At 39.3% G+C, this 18,233-nt stretch overlaps 3 protein-coding genes across 3 annotated transcripts in view; all 3 read left to right on the top strand.

Moving 5' to 3' along the window:
- Positions 1 to 9,575, top strand: part of LOC127506982 (calcitonin gene-related peptide-like) — a 41,727-nt gene extending 32,152 nt beyond the window's left edge. Inside the window, exon 6 of the transcript XR_007928205.1 lies at positions 9,564 to 9,575. The gene's annotated coding sequence lies outside the window, so the exon portion shown is untranslated. The remainder of the gene's footprint in view (positions 1 to 9,563) is intronic.
- LOC127506976 (protein inscuteable homolog) overlaps positions 1 to 11,428 on the top strand; it is a 35,493-nt gene extending 24,065 nt beyond the window's left edge. The window contains 8 exon segments of the mRNA XM_051883784.1: positions 2,030 to 2,155; positions 3,377 to 3,430; positions 3,432 to 3,549; positions 6,531 to 6,709; positions 6,935 to 7,001; positions 7,092 to 7,247; positions 8,728 to 8,804; positions 10,907 to 11,428. Coding sequence (XP_051739744.1) covers positions 2,030 to 2,155; positions 3,377 to 3,430; positions 3,432 to 3,549; positions 6,531 to 6,709; positions 6,935 to 7,001; positions 7,092 to 7,247; positions 8,728 to 8,804; positions 10,907 to 11,035 — 906 coding nt within the window. The 3' untranslated portion in view covers positions 11,036 to 11,428.
- Positions 11,429 to 16,503: 5,075 nt separating this feature from the next.
- On the top strand, positions 16,504 to 17,683 carry LOC127506979 (endonuclease domain-containing 1 protein-like). The gene is made up of 2 exons (XM_051883790.1): positions 16,504 to 16,851; positions 16,936 to 17,683. The coding sequence occupies exons 1-2, from the start codon at positions 16,561 to 16,563 to the stop codon at positions 17,497 to 17,499; spliced, it is 855 nt and encodes a 284-aa protein (XP_051739750.1). The 5' UTR covers positions 16,504 to 16,560; the 3' UTR covers positions 17,500 to 17,683.
- Positions 17,684 to 18,233: the final 550 nt, after the last annotated feature.

Here is an 18,233-nt window from a genome sequence, read left to right as displayed (position 1 = left end):
AATAATATATAAATGGTAAACCATAAGTATGATGTCCACTTGCAAACTATACTTGCAGTATAAAGTTATTAAACTAGTAGTTTACTGAGAGTATACACCGATCAGGCATAACATTATGAGCACTGACAGGTGAAGTGAATAACACTGATGATCTCTTCATCACGGCACCTGTTAGTGGGTGGATATATTAGGCAGCAAGTGAACATTTTGTCCTTAAAGTTGATGTGTTAGAAGCAGGAAAAATGGGCAAGCGTAAGGATTTGAGCGAGTTTGACAAGGGCCAAATTGTGATGGCTAGACGACTGGGTCAGAGCATCTCCAAAACTGCAGCTCTTGTGGGGTGTTCCCGGTCTGCAGTGGTCAGTATCTATCAAAAGTGCTCCAAGGAAGGAACAGTGGTGAACCGGCGACAGGGTCATGGGCGGCCAGGGCTCATTGATGCACGTGGGGAGCGAAGGCTGGCCCGTGTGGTCCAATCCAACAGACGAGCTACTGTAGCTCAAATTGCTCAAGAAGTTAATGCTGGTTCTGATAGAAAGGTGTCAGAATACACAGTGCATCACAGTTTGTTGCATATGGAGCTGCATAGCTGCAGACCAGTGAGGGTGCCCATGCTGACCCCTGTTCACCGCCGAAAGAGCCAACAGTGGGCACGTGAGCATCAGAACTGGACCACGGAGTAAATTTTCTTTTACATCACGTGGATGGTTGGGTGCGTGTGCGTCTCTTACCTGGGGAACACATGGCACCAGGATGCACTATGGGAAGAAGGCAAGCCGGCGGAGGCAGTGTGATGCTTTGGGCAATGTTCTGCTGGGAAACCTTGGGTCCTGCCGTCCATGTGGATGTTACTTTGACACGTACCACCTACCTAAGCATTGTTGCAGACCATGTACACCCTTTCATGGAAACGGTATTCCCTGGTGGCTGTGGCCTCTTTCAGCAGGATAATGCTCCTGCCACAAAGCAAAAATGGCTCAGGAATGGTTTGAGGAGCACAACAACGAGTTTGAGGTGTTGACTCTGCCTCCAAGTTCCCCAGATCTCTTTAGTGTATAAAAGTGTACTTTCAAGTGTAAAAAGTAACACTAAAAAGTGCACTGAAATAGTGCACTTACAAGTATACTACTAGTACATTGATATTAGTATACTTACTACATAATGTATACTTAATAAAATGAGAATGAAGTATACTTTTGTAAGGGAAAACCAAAATTGCGCTGAAAAATGGACATCCTTTCCCAAGTCAAGATTCATCTTTCTCATTAATCGATTTCCTAGACAAGCAAAGAAGTATCAGTTTCCTTAAAATAAATAAATGAATAAATCATAACGGATGAGTGCATGAAGTGTCCAACATTTCACACTTTAATCCGGGTGTTTGAAGTGCACTTGTTCTTACGCATCTATAGTGACCCCGGACATTTGAGAAGAACACCTGACCCGACATTTTACAAGCTAATAATCATTATAAATCTCTTTTTTAGGAATGAATGAACATGATTATGATTATTGTTAAAGAAAGAAAAATAAACATATAATAGCTAAAATACAACTAACATGAATGTTCTTACTGTAATGCCCAAAATCATTCATCGGTTCATTTTTATCCCTGATTGTAAGATGAAATAAAGGATGTGTTTTAAAAATGTTGACATCAGCGAGAGTGACGCAGAGATTATGTTTTCTTTAAGATGTTTTTGAGTCACTGAGCGCAGAGAGAGCTGATGTGTGTTTGTGAATGTGCTGCAGACTGAGGCTCTCATCACACAGACACATAATGAAGCTTATTCACATAATGACAGTGGTTAGATCCTCGCGCAGGCATTTTCTCTCTAGTGCCGACCGGATTCTGTCATCCACAGTCCTGGGTTAAAGGACACTGATCTAATGTCTGAGAGACACACACACTCTCACACACACACCTGATGTACCCGTTCACACACTCAGACAATGGATAGTGAGTTATTATTGAGCCCATGTTGAGTTATAACTGAATGAAAACAGTTTTCTCTGCTGTCCTCCACAGGAGGGTGCTGTGGTGGCTCTGCTGAAGATCTGCCGGCAGGACTGCTTCAGTTCTCTGTACGCTCACGCGCTCAGGACCGTCGCCTCGATCTGCTGTGTGGAAGAGGGCATCAGCCAGCTGGAAAAGGTATCCGTTTCCCAGCATGCACTTAAAAGGAGCCAGATGTGTTCGCAGAGTCTCCGAGAACGCAGAAGCTCTCCTTTCAAGATGATTCTGACCATTCATTTACTTAGATGCTGATTAGACTAAACATTTATAACATTAACAGTAAAATCTGTGAATGTGGAAAGCTTAGAACCACATTAAACACTCCGACTAACTGATTTATAAACAGACCGCAGAGGTTTGGCCAAGAATATCATGATAGAGACATTCTCCTCATGAGTCTAGAGATGAGAATGGAAGATAGTGAACTCTCGCAGACACAGATGTTGGTTTGCTGAAGACCTTCCAGCTGTGAAAGAAAGTGTGTCTGAATGACACAAACACACCAGCTTTACCTGTTACATATTTAGGTTGAGCTTGTACTGATTTCATGAGCTTCCTGCTCTTTTCTTTTTACATAGCAGAGAGCAGATATGATTATAACACTTATTTAGCCTCAAACCAGTGTTATTGTAGTTAAATGAAACTAAAACCATAAAAATTTAATTCTTGAAATAAACTTTAACTGAAAAAAATTGTATATACACACACAGAAAATACTAAAACATTAAATTCAGAATGAAAATGGGAAATAAATTATAAAATCAAAATATTAATCGAATCTCAATGTTACTAAAATAACAGCTCAATATAACGCCTCTAGTTTAGCTGTATCTGACTGAAGTTATGAATATAATTGAGTATAGTATAGTAATGACTGCTAACATGTCAGAGATGTTTGAGGCAGTGTTATGCTATCAAACACCCAAAAATAATTCAAAACATACAGTATATAACTATAAGCATTTAAGTGCTTTTTTACTAAACTGTAATTGTCTGAGTCTTTAAACACGTATATTTTGTGAGCAGGTAGAGGATTGAACTGTATCTGACATGGCCAGCATCCCTGTGATATTGTGGTTGTCTGTATGGAATTACCTTCTGTCTCAGTTTGTGTAACAGCGCCACCGTGTGGTGATAGATTATATGAGCAGAACTGCATTCTGAAACTGTAGATTACTGTAAGTCTCAGCTCAGAAACAGCATGATTTTGATTGTTTAAAAAAGCTCTCATAAATGCTCCATAAATGTCTGCACTCCATACGTCTGTATTTTCAATCACGAAAGACTGAATAACCTTAGGAAAACAGTGAATATGATGCAGCTGTAGGTCATCAGAGGTGTGTCTGCTGTGTTGGTCAGGTGGACGGGATCCTGTGTCTGGCAGACATCCTGACGGACGGCGCGTGTGCGGAAGGCGACGCGAGCGGAGGCGGCGGCGGTCATGGCTCAGATCACCTCCCCTCATCACAGCTCCACACAACACCTCGCCAGCTTCCTGGAGAGCATGCAGGACATCGTCACGGCCCTCATCAGTGAGTTACAGTGGTGCTTCATGATTGCACACATGCTGAGAAATTACAGGATAGGATATAACAAAGAACATATAATCAAGCTCTTTCATCAGTAGTCTCTCATCAGATTATAACAACATAAATATTAGGGGTGTGAGACAGTTAGCTCACGAGACGAGACACAGTATTTTTAAGAAATCCTCAATGACGAAATAGATAAATAGTCTGCAGGTTGCATTTGAAATGTTTTAACTAATCATCTTGTAATGGATGTCATTTCAGTTCTACTTTCTGAGTATGAATTATCATATGCAGTAAAAGACAACAATACTCAAGCACTGTAAAAGGTTTTGACACAAACTCAACTGACTGGCTTCTCTCCTGTATGATTTCAGTCTCTTCAGACCTTAAAACTGTACATGATTTATGAGCTTCTTCAACCTTTGACCTCCTAACTGAACTCCTTTCCACAAATTGATCATAGAAATAAAAATGAATAACACAGTTTTCTGTTAGTCTTATTAACTACTAATCAAAGTACTCTCTCAATATTCAATGTGCAAACAGAGACCAGATCTAAGAGATGGTTACAACTACACAGCCTGGCCTAAGATCACTTTCATATTGAGAGATATTTGCACGCATCAGGGAGGTATTGAAATCGCGTTTGAATGCTCGCACTCGCGTTTTACTTTCGCTTTCGATTTCGCGATCACGCACATTCTGTGAATAGGGAGCGGCAGTGCTGAGCGTGCATTCTACAAGGCAAGACATTAATTTTTCAGGCGCTTTTAGGCTCTGTTGTGCAACGAATCCTCCGCCGTGGTCTCGTCAGTCATCTCGTCACGTGATCAGTGAACTCTGATTCCTGCTGCACTATGTACGACAGCTCGTGTTGGATGAGCTGGATGTGATTGAAGCGACTGTTATCCAACTGAATTAAAGGGGGGTATAACATACTTTCTGCCAATCTCATGTTAATCTTGAGTGTATATAGAGTAATATTGCATCCTTCATATCTCCGAAAAGTCTAATTTTTATAAAAGATAGATAAGCTAAACCGAGTCTTTCCGAAAAAGCCGAGCTTCTGGAGGCGTGTCTCCCGTCAGTGCCGTGGGCGGAGCTAAAGAGTCACGAGCGTGCGATTGTCTGCTGGCTGCGACATCATTATACATAAAAAAGAAACAAAAACGTTCGTGTTGTTTACATTATATGCACTTGCGCACCGATTGCCAACAAAACACAGACATCTGATGCAGCTTTACTCACCACCCATGATCTGCAAATTCAGCGCCGATCTGGGACTTGTTTACAAAGTATTCATTACCAAATGAACAAACAAACAAACATACGTGTGCAACTCCGTTGCTGCCCCGGAAAAACAAACTTCATCCTCTGTTCCCTTAACGCTGGGTTCTTTGGGAAGCTGAAAAAGGTAATCTTTCCCTCACAACCAAAAACACACTCCTTTGTTGACAGGAGCTGCGTCTCATTTCAGAGGCTGCGTTCTCCGGAGGTCGCATTTGAAGGCTGAATACGTCATCAAAGATGTCATATTTAAGAAAAGTAACCGTAATAAAATTGACTGATGTTCATTGTGAGGTGTAAAATACTGTAATTTCTTTCTTCTTTTGCAATCTAACAGTTATTTTTCTGCAATGAGACGATGATGTATGCAGCCTTCAAAGGGTGCAGCCCCTGAATTGGGACACAGCCATTGTTGAAAAATCTCTCGGCTTCCGTATCCCAAACGAAGCGTGTTGATGGGCGTGCTCTTGCTTATGCTCTGGGTGATGTGTGTGCACGTTTATCAGGGAGAAGTGCCCATACAAGGAATTCCGCTCTCTTTTGACGTCATACAGGCCATACTCGAAAAAAACTCTCCGAAACCGGAAGTTGTATATTTAACACAGAAATACTCTGTCATACGTCCAACTCGTGTTTTGAAACTTTGGCCATGTTTAGCATGAGAATCCAACTCTTTAACAGTATAAATAAGTCAGAATGCCTTTAAAAACAACAGTGGAGGCGTAATGTAAATGTAGCAGTGGCATATTCTATCCTAATTTCACCCTCGCACTCCATTATGGCAATATGATGAATCAGTTTTTCACCTCGACGACAAATCCCATCATATTTTAATCTTGCGAGATCTTGTGGCATGAGATCTCGTCACATCTCTAAAAAATATCCTATGGTTAATCCACATTAACTCAAACTCAAAGCACGTATGACCAAATATGCTATTGACATTTAAACTGTCACATTTTATAAACTCAAAACATCTCACTTTAAATGAGTTGACAGTCTCTTACAAATGCTTAACCATGTCTAAGCAGCTCACTGGAGATACTTTGGGTTTGGTCATGCTTCCCCCCGATCGAGTCACATAGAGCTTTCCTCTGATTCCTCGACAGGTACAGTGACCTCTGCTGTTACTTCAGAGTGAGTAGATGTGGTCTGAGAGGAAATTTTGATCTTGTCCTGGTGATCTATAGGGTTGTACTCATCAAGATGTGCCTGCGATGCCTTCTGATTCGACCACGAACAATCTTGGTTCCCTGCAGATGATTTTTCTTTGCTTCCCACTTTGTTGTACCCTTGAGGAGTTTGAAACCTGACCACTTCACCTTTCAGAAGGGCACAGACAGACTTGCTGGTACTGTCATAAGACAGCTTCTGTCGATAACACACATGTGTGCAGGTCGTTTTCTGAGTGTGACATGGCTTTTCTTCGAAGGGACAAACGGCTTTTTGTCAATTTGGGAGTGTTGTCCATGTTTGTCTTGACAGAAGTCGTTCTGCTGGTGATCCAAGAATTCCAAAACGAGGAATGAGTAGACTGAGGAAGACGTCTGCTCCATCTCGCTTTGATTTTTGCCTTGATTTTAAATTACAATGGGAAGTTTGATTTATTTCAATGAGCCATTAACTTTAAAACTGAAGCCGTGATGGAGCTGCTGGGTTTAAGGTAGTTCAGCGCTCATCTTGTGTGTCTGCAGGTCTGTGTGAGAGCGCGTCCTGCGGCGAAGTGTTTCTGTTGGCCTCGGCAGCGCTGGCGAACATCACCTTCTTCGACAGCATGGCCTGTGAAATCCTCCTGCAGCTCAACGCCGTTCACATCCTGCTGCAGGCCTGCAGAGACCGGCAGCGCGTCGACACGCCGTACTCCAAAGACCAGGTGCTGATCTCTCCGTTCACAGGCACAGCAGTCGACTGAAGCCACAGCGTTTACTGCAGTTATCCTTTACAGATCTGTTCCTCTTCCCTTCACAACTGGTTCTCAGTTTTGTGCTAAAAAGCTTAATTTGGTGCGATTAATTATAGGGGAAAAAAAATGATGTATGTCATCTTACATTGCACAGAGTTTAGTTACGAACATGACTTGATGCTTCAATCCCGACAGGTTGTGACAATCCTTGCCAATCTGTCGGTTCTGGAGCAATGCACCGCAGATGTCCTGGAGGAGAAGGGTATGTGCGCAAAACATCCACACGCCAGTTGATGCCGGGTGTTTCTATCTGTGTCCTACAACATCTGAGAGTTACACATGCTGTGTTCAGGAATCGAGCAGCTGCTGCTGTTGCTGAATGAGAAGCCGTCATCCTCCAGTCCATCGGAGGGCGCCGCATGCGAGCGTGTTCAACAGAAAGCTGCCGTCACACTGGCTCGTCTCAGCAGAGACCCGCTGGTCGCTCAGACCGCCATACAGCTCCGGGGTACGAGACAAACTCTACAGCACTGTTACACAACTCAACAATTATAAATGTGCCATCATCGCATTAGATCACAGAATGTAAAAGCAAGTGTCAAATACTGCACAGGCTTATCTGAGAAGAAAACAAATCTTAGCTAGACTGGATGTCTGAAGTTCACACAGAGGAATCGCGTGTAAATCAAATACTGTACATGAGACAACATACAGTAAACAGGGCTCGAAATTAACTTTTTTACTTGGTTGCACTGGTGCTCCCAACTTAAAAAAGTTAGGAGCACCAGCAAAAATTTAGGAGCACCACAACTAAAAAGCCTTGTCATTCGCTTTTTTAAATAAAAAAGTTGCTTGTCTGGAAAAAATAGGATTTTTGTGTTGTAAATATAATTTACTGAAGCAATATTCTCATCAGTTACCAGTCAAATTACATACTTTACACTGAAAAATTACAGCTGCATTAAATAATGTTATGAGATTGTTTTAACTTTTTTTTTTGAAAATACAAATAAGAAATGTTGGAAAGAATGATACTTTTAAACATGAAACTAAACCGCCAGTAGGTGGCGGCAGGTGACTGTCTTAATGAGTGAGTAATTGAGTCATTCATTCAAACGATTCGTTCGAACGGATGATTCATTCATTAATGACGCAGTTGTTTATGAATAGGTCATTGATTCTTTGACTCAACCGATTCGTTCAAAATGCTGAATCATTCAGTAATGAAAGAAAACACGATTGAGTTGTCAAATGATTCTGCTGTGGTCTTTGTTTGGAACTATTTTCGCTGCTGAAACAGAACAAAAACAGTCACTATTGCGTCTAAAATGTAAGTGATTTAATTTTAACTACTTTTTACAGTTCATTGACCTGTTGTATGAAATGTTACATTTCATACAACAGGATATTCAGGAAAACTGTACTCTTGGTTCTGTAATGTTTCTTATCTGCATCATATGTTTTAAATATAAAAACTTAAGTGTTAATGTCGAGTCGTGTGTAACGGTTCTTTTCATCTTCTCTCTTCAGCTCTTTATATTTTGCGCGCTAGCTCCCTGTCACGTGACAACGAAGCGCAGTGAAAGGGAGTGATTGATGGCTAATGTTAACCAACCTAAAATCTGCTTTAAACTTAAGAACATATAGATAAAGTTTAATTGGTTATGTAACAAAATGGTGGACAGTCACTGTATCAGCTCACAGCAGGCACATACTGTGCTGTAATTAGCGAACGTTTTGTAGAGAAATGAAAACAGGTCGCACCTCAACAATTATTTGCACTCGCACAAATGCTCCCAAATATATTTTAAGGTCGCACATTAAATTTAGGGAGCATTTGTGACTAAAATGGTCGCAATTTCGAGCCTTGAGTAAATAATGCTCAGCATCTCTTTAACTTTTAATATCTTATCAATTAAGTGATTATTAAAGCTGTGGCCTGGTCTTTGTTAGACTATGCAGATGGTAATCTTGTATTTTCTCCTCAGCTGTTCCTCGTCTCATTGAGTTGTGTCGCTCACCAGCGGAAAGGAACAACAGTGATTCAGTACTCGTGGCCTGTCTGGTAACTCATTTTTTAAATTTATTTCATGTGTAAACTTGTACTAATATTCATTCTGAGCAGAAATGCGTTAATATTTAAATGTACAAGTATTCTTCAGTATTCCTGCATGACCGTGTTATCAGTTAGCTGAAGTCAAATCCCAGAAGGCTGTAGAGTTAAGCAGATGTTTGACAAGTCCAATTAAACACAGCTGTTCTTTAAATCAATCACTGTTAATGTAAACCGTACTCTCAGTGATACTGTACCTAAAAGTAAGGTTTAAACAAACTGCTTGAATATAATGTGGAAAGATGAATTTTGAACTTTCTTAGCACCCCTGAACATGACCAAATCCATACAATCCTAATAAAAGAAAACACATTCTGTTTGAGCAGAACTGGAGGATGTGTTGTTACCCTTACAAAAAATAAGTATACTTCAAGTTCATTTTATTAAGTATAGTTAAAGGTGGGATCAGTAGATTTTGAAAAATGCTGTTGTCCTAAAGCACTTGCCCAGTCATAAACCTTCATTCCAGTGAACCTTCATTTTGTATTGTGTCCATCTCTCATTCTGCATTTATTTTCTTTTCTTATTTTCAAATCTCCCTCTTGCTCGTTTTCTGTCCTCGGCCATCATACTGATGCTGATTGGTTACGCGTTAGTTGTTGGTGTCGGCCGACTAACTTACAAACAGTGAATTTGAAATTCTACTGAGTCCCCCTTTAAGTATATAAGTATATATTATGTAGTATGTATATATATATTATGTTAATGATTCTGAATTTTAAAAAATTCAAGCCAATAAAATAGCCACACTTGAGCGTTCACTTGAGCTGAGAGAGGAATATTGAGCGGACCGCGCATAACGCTAGAGCGAGAGTGAAACATGAGCGCTGACGGGCGGGGCAGATTATGTTTTCAGCTCATGTTTTCAACCTTTTCTCTTTTGGCCAACCACCGAAAAAGCCATTTTCAGCGGCCGAAATTTCAGTGCAAAATATTTACAATTAATGCAAGTTTTACAGTTTGTAAAACTATATGAAAAAGTATTTAACTTTCATCCACTCCTCGCAAATTATAACCTCATTCTCTCACGGGTCAAAATGACCCCAAGCCCTAAAACTTTTTTTCATTTCAATTTGATATTTTTTCTACTTTTTAATGCAATTTTTTGGAGATTTTTTTATTTTTTATTATTATTTACCTTTAAACTATTAGTTTTTATCAGTAAATAATATAATAAATATAATGTAAGCACATTCTTCACATTCTTTCAACTTAAATTCAAAATAACTCTCCTTTTCATGCATAACCCTTTTTAATTCAGCTCAAAATATCTCACATTGGGTGTCTCTGCTGACCTCATGTGGAAAAAACATAATATGACATGGTATTTCATGACTCTTGCCACTAGATGGCTTTATAGCTCTATATGAATAGTTCTCCTGGGTCCTAAAGGTTTTTTCAGTTTATTTCTTCAGTATGCATTCAGGTGTTTATATAGACATTATAAAATAATTGTTTGGTAAAGTTTTAGCATTTTTTAGTTTTAATTTTGACCTTTTTTAGGTTTTTCTTTATATACTGAATTGCCAGATTCAAGTTATTAAGGTGGACAGCAGGGAAAACCATGACGAATATTTATTTGAAAATGCTGATTTTAATTCAGAATAAAAAAGGTTGTTCTGTATTGTAAATGTGTTCAAATCTAACCATATCTGTGTCGGTCTGCATTGTGACCGATTGATTTTTATTTGAAGAAATTGAAAAAATAAACATTTCCCCGTTATATTCCAAGTTCAAGTGCGACAGAAGTCTTTGGGTCTTTGACCACTCTGATGAATGCTCAATTTTTATTTATTTATTTTTTTAAAATTCATTTTGGGTCACAACTACAAGCCAAGTACACTTAGAATACTTCATTATACTTTTAAGTATATCTCGATCAAAACATTGAGTACAAGTACAGGCCAAATACACTGAGACCTTACTGTCAGTATAAGTCAAGTATACTCAAGTGTGTTTTAAGTATATTTCTGAGAAGTATTTTTTAGTTTATAAGTATACTAATAGCACTCTTGAATACACTTCTTTTCATCATTACGTATATGGTTTGACAGGCTGCTTTGAGGAGGCTTGCGGCTGAATGTCCGGACAGTATCGGACCTGCTGACCATCAACAGCTGATCAAACCCAGACTGGTGGACTCGTTCCTGTTGTGCTCCAACATGGAGGAAAGCTTCGTCTGAATCAAAAAGAACCTGTGCAATTTTCTCAAAGTATTTATTTGTTACCAAAAGAAACCACATTGGCTGACCTGTATGTTTTTGTATACAACCTCCAGCCATCCGGAAGAAATATAACATGGATCATGCATGACTGAAATATATTGACTGATGTAAAAAGCATTATTTACATCAGTCAGGGATTTTGAAAATCTTAGTACAAAAGTATCAAATAAAAAATAAAGTCATATTCAGCTGCAGCTGTGCTTGAAGAATCAGACATTTTAAATGTATCATGTGTAAATTTCCTATTCAAATGAATGTAAATGGATGTTTGATACTACAGCCTATATAGTGCTGAAAACTATTTAAGAATCTGGCAAAGAAGCATGTGCTGAATAAAGCTAAACTCTGTTGGGTCTGTGTTGAATGTTTCTTCCCTGAGTTGGCCTAAGGGTGTGAGGGAGACGGAGACACAAGAGTTTAGAAACCACTTTCCAGGCTATGAGTTTTGACAAAAGTGTTATATAATGATAAATATAATGATAATGAATTCAAGTTTCTCTTTTATTGAAACCAAGCTCAGAAAACGACTCGTTTCTGATTGTCATATTATTACATAATAGTGTGATGAAGGACTGCCTCTGCAGGAGAAAACAGACTTCTACATCATTGCCTCTTTAGCCCCGTATAACCGTCATCTAGACCAGTGGTTCTCAAACTCAGGGCCACCAGATGGCGCTAGGGGGCCGCATAGAAATTGTAGAATCTAGATTAGAAAATTATTTTAAACAATAATTTTACCTGTATATAAAGCAGTATTGTCAACCCTTAAACCATGATGTACATAAAAATTAGAAGTAATATTAATTATACGCAGAACATCCGTTGACATACTAGTGCACAGAACGGCTAGCCATGCACACGCTGATAAATCCTAAGACTATTTAAAATGTATAGGTTTTTAGATGGAGAATGCAGTGTCTTAGCTGGCGAGGTTAATAGAGAAGAGCCTAGCATGAAAAAAAAAAACTAAACTGCATAAATTTGACGACTCGTACATAAAATATGGCTTAATATGGAATATAGTGACGACAGACCACAGTGCACGTTGTGCTTGAAGATTTTGTCTGTTGAAGCGCTGAAACCATATAAACTCAACCGACATCTCACAACATTTAATCCGGAGCATGCAAATTAAAGTCAGGATTTTTTTTCCCAAGAAAGACAGAAGAACATATACAGCAAAAGGTATGAATGACTAACATTACAATAATACTTGAGAAAGCACAGCAAGCATCGTATCTTGCAGCCCTGCGAATAACCAAATGTAAAAAGCCTCACATGATCGGGGAGGAATTAATACTTCCAGCAGCAGTGGATATGTGCTGAGTGATAGTCGGGAACAAGACTAAATCCATACCATTGTCCAATGATACAGTAGGCAGACTGATCAAGGATCTCTCTTTTGATGTGAAATCTTAACTAACAGAAAGATGGCGAAGGAACTCGAGGGGAGAGCTATGGGTCAGGAAATGTTCAAATTGTTGGACACTTTCATGGGAGAAGAACATCTGAGCTGGGAGAAGTGTGTGATGGTGCGGAAGCAATGACTGGGCACAAGAGCAGAGTTGTCACCCAAATTCAAGCCATAAATCCAAAGATCGCAGCCACTCACTGTATGCTTCATCGGCAAGCACTTGCATCAAAGTCAATGGCACCCGACCTGCACGATGTGTTGGAATTAGTAGTAGCTGCTGTCAACTTCGTGAAGTCAAGACCATTGAAATCACGTGTCTTCACAAAACTACGCACGGAGATGGGGGAAGCTCATGATCGGCTCCTGTTGCATTCAGAGGTACGGTGGCTCTCACGTGGAAAGGTGTTGGTGCGAGTGTTCGAACTGAGACATGAGCTTCATGAATTTTTGAAAGAACATGAACCTGATCTAGAACGGTTCCTTTCTGACCAACCGTGGATGGCAAAACTGGCCTACCTTGCAGACATTTTCATTTCAATGGACTGAATCTGTCTATTAAGTGGTCTTATTCCACAACACTGTATTCAAGTGACAAAATAAATGCATTCAGGGGAAAAACTGATCTGTGGGTACATAAACTATAAAGAGACATCACTAAAATGTTTCCAAATCTGAATTTTTGGACACAAACTGCAAGGTAGTGGACTTCATGCTCAACACCATTACCAGTCACCTGGAACATTTCAGTCCCTACTTCACACACAATGACATGGAAAAATATGACTGTGTTCGAGATCCCTTTTCTTGTGATGTGATGGCCACTGGCCTCAGTGGAAAGGCTGAAGGTGAACTTTTGAAATTTTCTAGTGATCACACTCTGGGATGAGATTTAATCAGCAGACCTCTTGGCTGAATGGATATACTCCATGATCTTATGATCCGTCCAGACCAAGAAGGGCTGTGTCGCCCCCTCCAACCAGTGACGCCACTCGCCTTGAGCCAGCCTGAACGCCAACAGCTCCCGATTCCCTGTGTCGTAATTCTGTTCTGCTGGGCTCAGGCGGTGAGAGAAGTAGGCACAGGGGTGTACCTTTCCATCTCTAGGGGACCGCTGAGAAAGGACTCCACCTACTACAAACTCAGAGGCATCCACCTCCAGAATAAACTGCCGTTCAGGGTCTGGAAAAGAAAGAACAGGAGCTGAGATGAACCGGGACTTGAGAACATCGAATTCCATCTAAACGGTAGCTTGGTAGAGGTGAGAGCCATAAAGGGTGCAGTAACCTGACTAAAGCTCCGGATGAAACAGCGATAGAAGTTGGCGAATCCCAGAAACTGCTGCAGAACCTTATGTGAGTCTGGAGTTGGCCACTCGGCTACGGTCCTTATCGGGATCAGCTTTGATCCCATCTGGTGAAATAATGTAGCCCAGGAGCGAAACTGACTCTGTGTGGAAGACACACTTCAACAGCTGTTGTAGCACATGACAAACGTGTGGAGTGTGTACCTGAACTGAAGGAGAAAAAAATTAGAATGTCGTCAAGGTAGAAGTAGTATTTGAGTTTATTGCCATATCAACATCAGGCTATTACATGGCAGAAAGATTGGGCAGTCCAAAAGGAAATGTTGTACAGACAAGTTGGTACTACAGTATTGCCATTTTGGTGCTTCTTCACTCTTCAATAAATGTCCATGAGTCAGTCTAGTATGACCTATCCGACACCTTGTAAATACCACTAGGTCGTGTCTTGATTTAAAAGCGTGGGCACAGGATTTATTTCAAATAATTTGTTACTTTGACATTCTATCCATTCTGCTTGCCATTTCTTCAACACATATTGGTTGATTAAGGGATTTATGTCCGAGGGTGGGATTTGGCATTCACCAATTCTTTCTGCAAGAAATTGTTTTGCAACCATGTCTGCTTGCTCATTTCCAATAATGCCACTATGTCCTGAAATCCAGCAGAAAACAATGCTGTACTTGAGTCTCCATCACTGATTGGCTTTGATTAATATATCAATGATTATTGGATGATTTGTCTTCAAAGACTCCAGAGCTTGTGGACAGGATTTTGAATTGGTAAACACTATGAAGTTCTGTTCTCTTGCATTTTCAATATGTTCCAAGTCAAGTAATAGAGCAGGAGCTTCTGCTGAGAAAATGGATACGACTGCCATGCTGTTGGTGGCTCATTACTGCTGCTGCAGATACATGAGTTTCAATCTTTGACCCAGCAGTATACATAGGATTATGATATGGAAAAAGGCTTCTTATGTCAAAGACATGCTGTTGATAAAATTGTGGATATGTTTCAGCCTTCTTATTACAGGACAATTCCAAATTAATGCACAACATTTTCAAACTCCATGGAGGAACTGGACAGAAGTGAATCTGGCTTAGATTGTCAACATTTATGTCCAAGTTTTCTTTATGAGGTCTTATTCGTATTCCAAAAGGTCTGATATAACTAGGTCTGGCATCATACAGATGTAAACATTGGATTATGTTGATTTGTCTTTATCTTGATTGCATATTGGAGGGATAATTTCAAGCATCTAATTTGAAGAGATGGTTCATTTGCTTCTGTGTATAGACTTCGTACTGGAGAGGTCCTGAAAGCTCCAAAGGCAAGTCTCAATCCTTGATGGTGAACAGTATCCAGCATTTGCAATTATGATTTTCTAGCAGAGCTATAAACTATGCTCCCATAATCCAGCCGGGAACGGACCAACAGTCTGTATAGCTGCAAAAGAACTATGCAATCAGCACCCCATTTGGTTTTTGCAAGTACCTTAATAGTATTCAATGCTTTTACACATCTGTTCCTTAGATAGTTTATATGGGGAATAAAAGTCATTTTATTATCCCATAGTAAACCTAAAAATGTAGCTTCTTTGACAACTTTGATGGTCAATAAATAGTTGCGGATCATGATGCAAGGACAGCAAAAGACAAAAGTAAATACAAACAGCTTTAGTTTTAGAGAATCTATAACCATTTTCAATTGACTATTCTTTTACTTTGTTTATACATAGTTGCAACCGTCTTTCAATTATGTTTATATTTTCCCCCCTATAGCATATAGGCTACACAATATATTTGGTCCAATAACATTTACAATATTATTTATTTTAATCATAAACAAAATAACAGAAAGGATGCTGCCCTGAGGTACTCCTTGTTCCTGTGCATGAAAATTAGACATAAAGTTCCTACTTGAACTCGAAAACTTCTGTTAGATAGAAACCTGGAGATAAAAATAGGCAGATTACATCTAAACCCCATTTTATACAAGTCTCTTTCCATATTTCCAGGTGGTGTCATATGCTTTTTACAAGTCAAAATAAACTGCTATGTTCCTTTTTGATGAAACCATCACGGATATATTGCTTCAATCTAATAAGGTGATCTATAGAAAAAGCTGTTTTAACCCACGAGATTGTGTAATTATATTGTAGTGTTCAGTTTTCTTTCAGTAGTAATATGCTTTTGGTTAATTATGTGACTGTTTGCAGTCCATTGGGATGTACAGTATAAAGGACTTTTTTTGTAGGTCAAAGGCCAAAAGTCATAATGCACAAACAAATTTTGGAGATGTAGTTGAACTTGATCTTTTTTGTCCTTTCTTTCTTTTCTGTTGCTTATTTCAAATTGTGGTCCATAGAGGGTTAAGGAGTTGTGCTTTAAACTGTAAACTTTAGCTGTTTCATTATCCTGAGAGAGATTTAAGATAAGATGATCATGGCATGTGAAATGTGTTCTCTGTCATCTACACAGGTGTGAAAATACTGTACATGGTTCATAAGATGCAGCTCATGCATTTCAGTGTAAAAGACAAACCCTTTAACGCGCTAAAACTAAGATCATCAGCAGTGCACTGTTAACCTCTTCAGCTATTTTTTTGAACACTTTTGTAGTGAAACCTACAAACGTGATTTTATCCCCTCCCCTTGTGTCTTAAACTCTATAAAAGACAGAGTTCATCTATATTCTCTACTCTCTCGCTCTCTTCTGACCCAGAGAAACTCACAGATTCAGTGTCTGCTCTCACAGCTCGAGTTTCATCATGAAGCTTCTCGTGTTTCTTCTGTTGCCTTACCTCTCTTTGAGTGAGGTTGGGCAGAATTTTAATCAATGCAGTCGGTTCTTTTTGAAAGATGTCCCTCCTCAGTTCACACCACCAGCGGGCGTCTCAGTCCAGCACATCTGTCAGTGTGTTTGGGATGACAGCGATCAGAAAATGTATCTTTATGCAACTTTGTACAGCATAACATGGAGGATCCCCATCTACTCAGCGTATGAGTTTGAGAGCCACCGTAGTATTGGACGGTGTGATGTTTGGTACATCGAACCTCAGGTAAATGTTCAACTGTATATATTTTTATTTGAAATGACAATACTTAATTTGAATTAAGTTTTTTTTTTCTCTCATGTCGTTCAGCTGGATGATAAAGACGCTGATCCATGTATGAGTCCTAAAGGTTACAAACGTACTATTGGTAATAAACAGGCTGTGAATAGTGACTATAAGGACTCTAAATATGACAAAGGTCACCTCTACCCGGTGCAGCACACGGACAATCATCTCTCCATGGTGGCCACCTCCACCCTGACCAACGCCGCTCCACAGAACCCAACGTTCAATCGGCAGGAATGGAAGAAACACGAGGAGGATGTTAAAGATGATCTAAAAAACTGTAATGGCAAGGCTTATGTAGTGACTGGTGTAGTTCCTGATACCAACATAAAAATTCCAACAAAGAACCCTAGAGTTACTGTCTCAAAGTATTACTGGAGAGCCACCTGCTGTCTAAAGAACAATATGTTCATAGGGCAGGGTTACTATGGACCTGATAACAATGGCAAAGTGCAGAAATTATCAATTACAGACCTACAGACACGGCTGGCCAAAGATTACAACGTGAATATTATAATTTTCCCAAATGTACCAAGCCTCCCAGGGCCCTCAAATCCAAAAAAACCCCGGCAAGATGGTTGTAACTAGTTTCTTCATAGATCATGAACTTCTCTAGATCATGACTTCATGCTCCTGACCTGGCTTTCTGTTATTTTTAAACACTATCTCTTGCCATCTTTGTCGACTTCACTTTTTCTGGTTTATCATGTATGCTTAAATCAATGCTGTATGTATAATCAGTTACACTTAATAAAGACAGTATGCAAACGTGTCTTAATGTATGATTTTAAAACCTTTATTCAACCCCACATGTACCCCAACAGCCACAGCACAGTGTGATATTGTGGTATCCACCTTATTCCTACGTCCCATGATGACATGTAGCAACTCATAATGTAATAAAATGTTCATAATGTAATAATTTTCTCAAAACATAAAATCTGCTCATAATGTAATAATTATTGCATTATGAGAAATTTATTACATTATGAACTCACCAAAAACGTCATATTTTCATAATTGTAATAGCTTTAAAACATAAAAAAAAACATTAGTATCCCCCCATGAAAAAATACTATAGTAATTTATAGTAAATAGCGTTTTTGAACCATACTATAGTAAAGTACTTGAATTAATTTGTTGTGGTAATTCTGTTCATGAACTTCAGCATTGTGTGATACTATTTCAAAGTGATTTCTGTCATTTTGACAGATAATAAATTGTATTTACCTGTGAAAACAAACCTGGAAAGAGATGTGAGGATTTGAGGAGAAAAACAAGAAATTCTTCATGCATTCCAGTGAATTATTAATGGGATATAT

Source organism: Ctenopharyngodon idella, chromosome 24, assembly GCF_019924925.1.
Source record: "Ctenopharyngodon idella isolate HZGC_01 chromosome 24, HZGC01, whole genome shotgun sequence".
NCBI lineage: Eukaryota > Metazoa > Chordata > Actinopteri > Cypriniformes > Xenocyprididae > Ctenopharyngodon > Ctenopharyngodon idella.
This window is presented reverse-complemented; position numbering and strand designations above follow the sequence as displayed.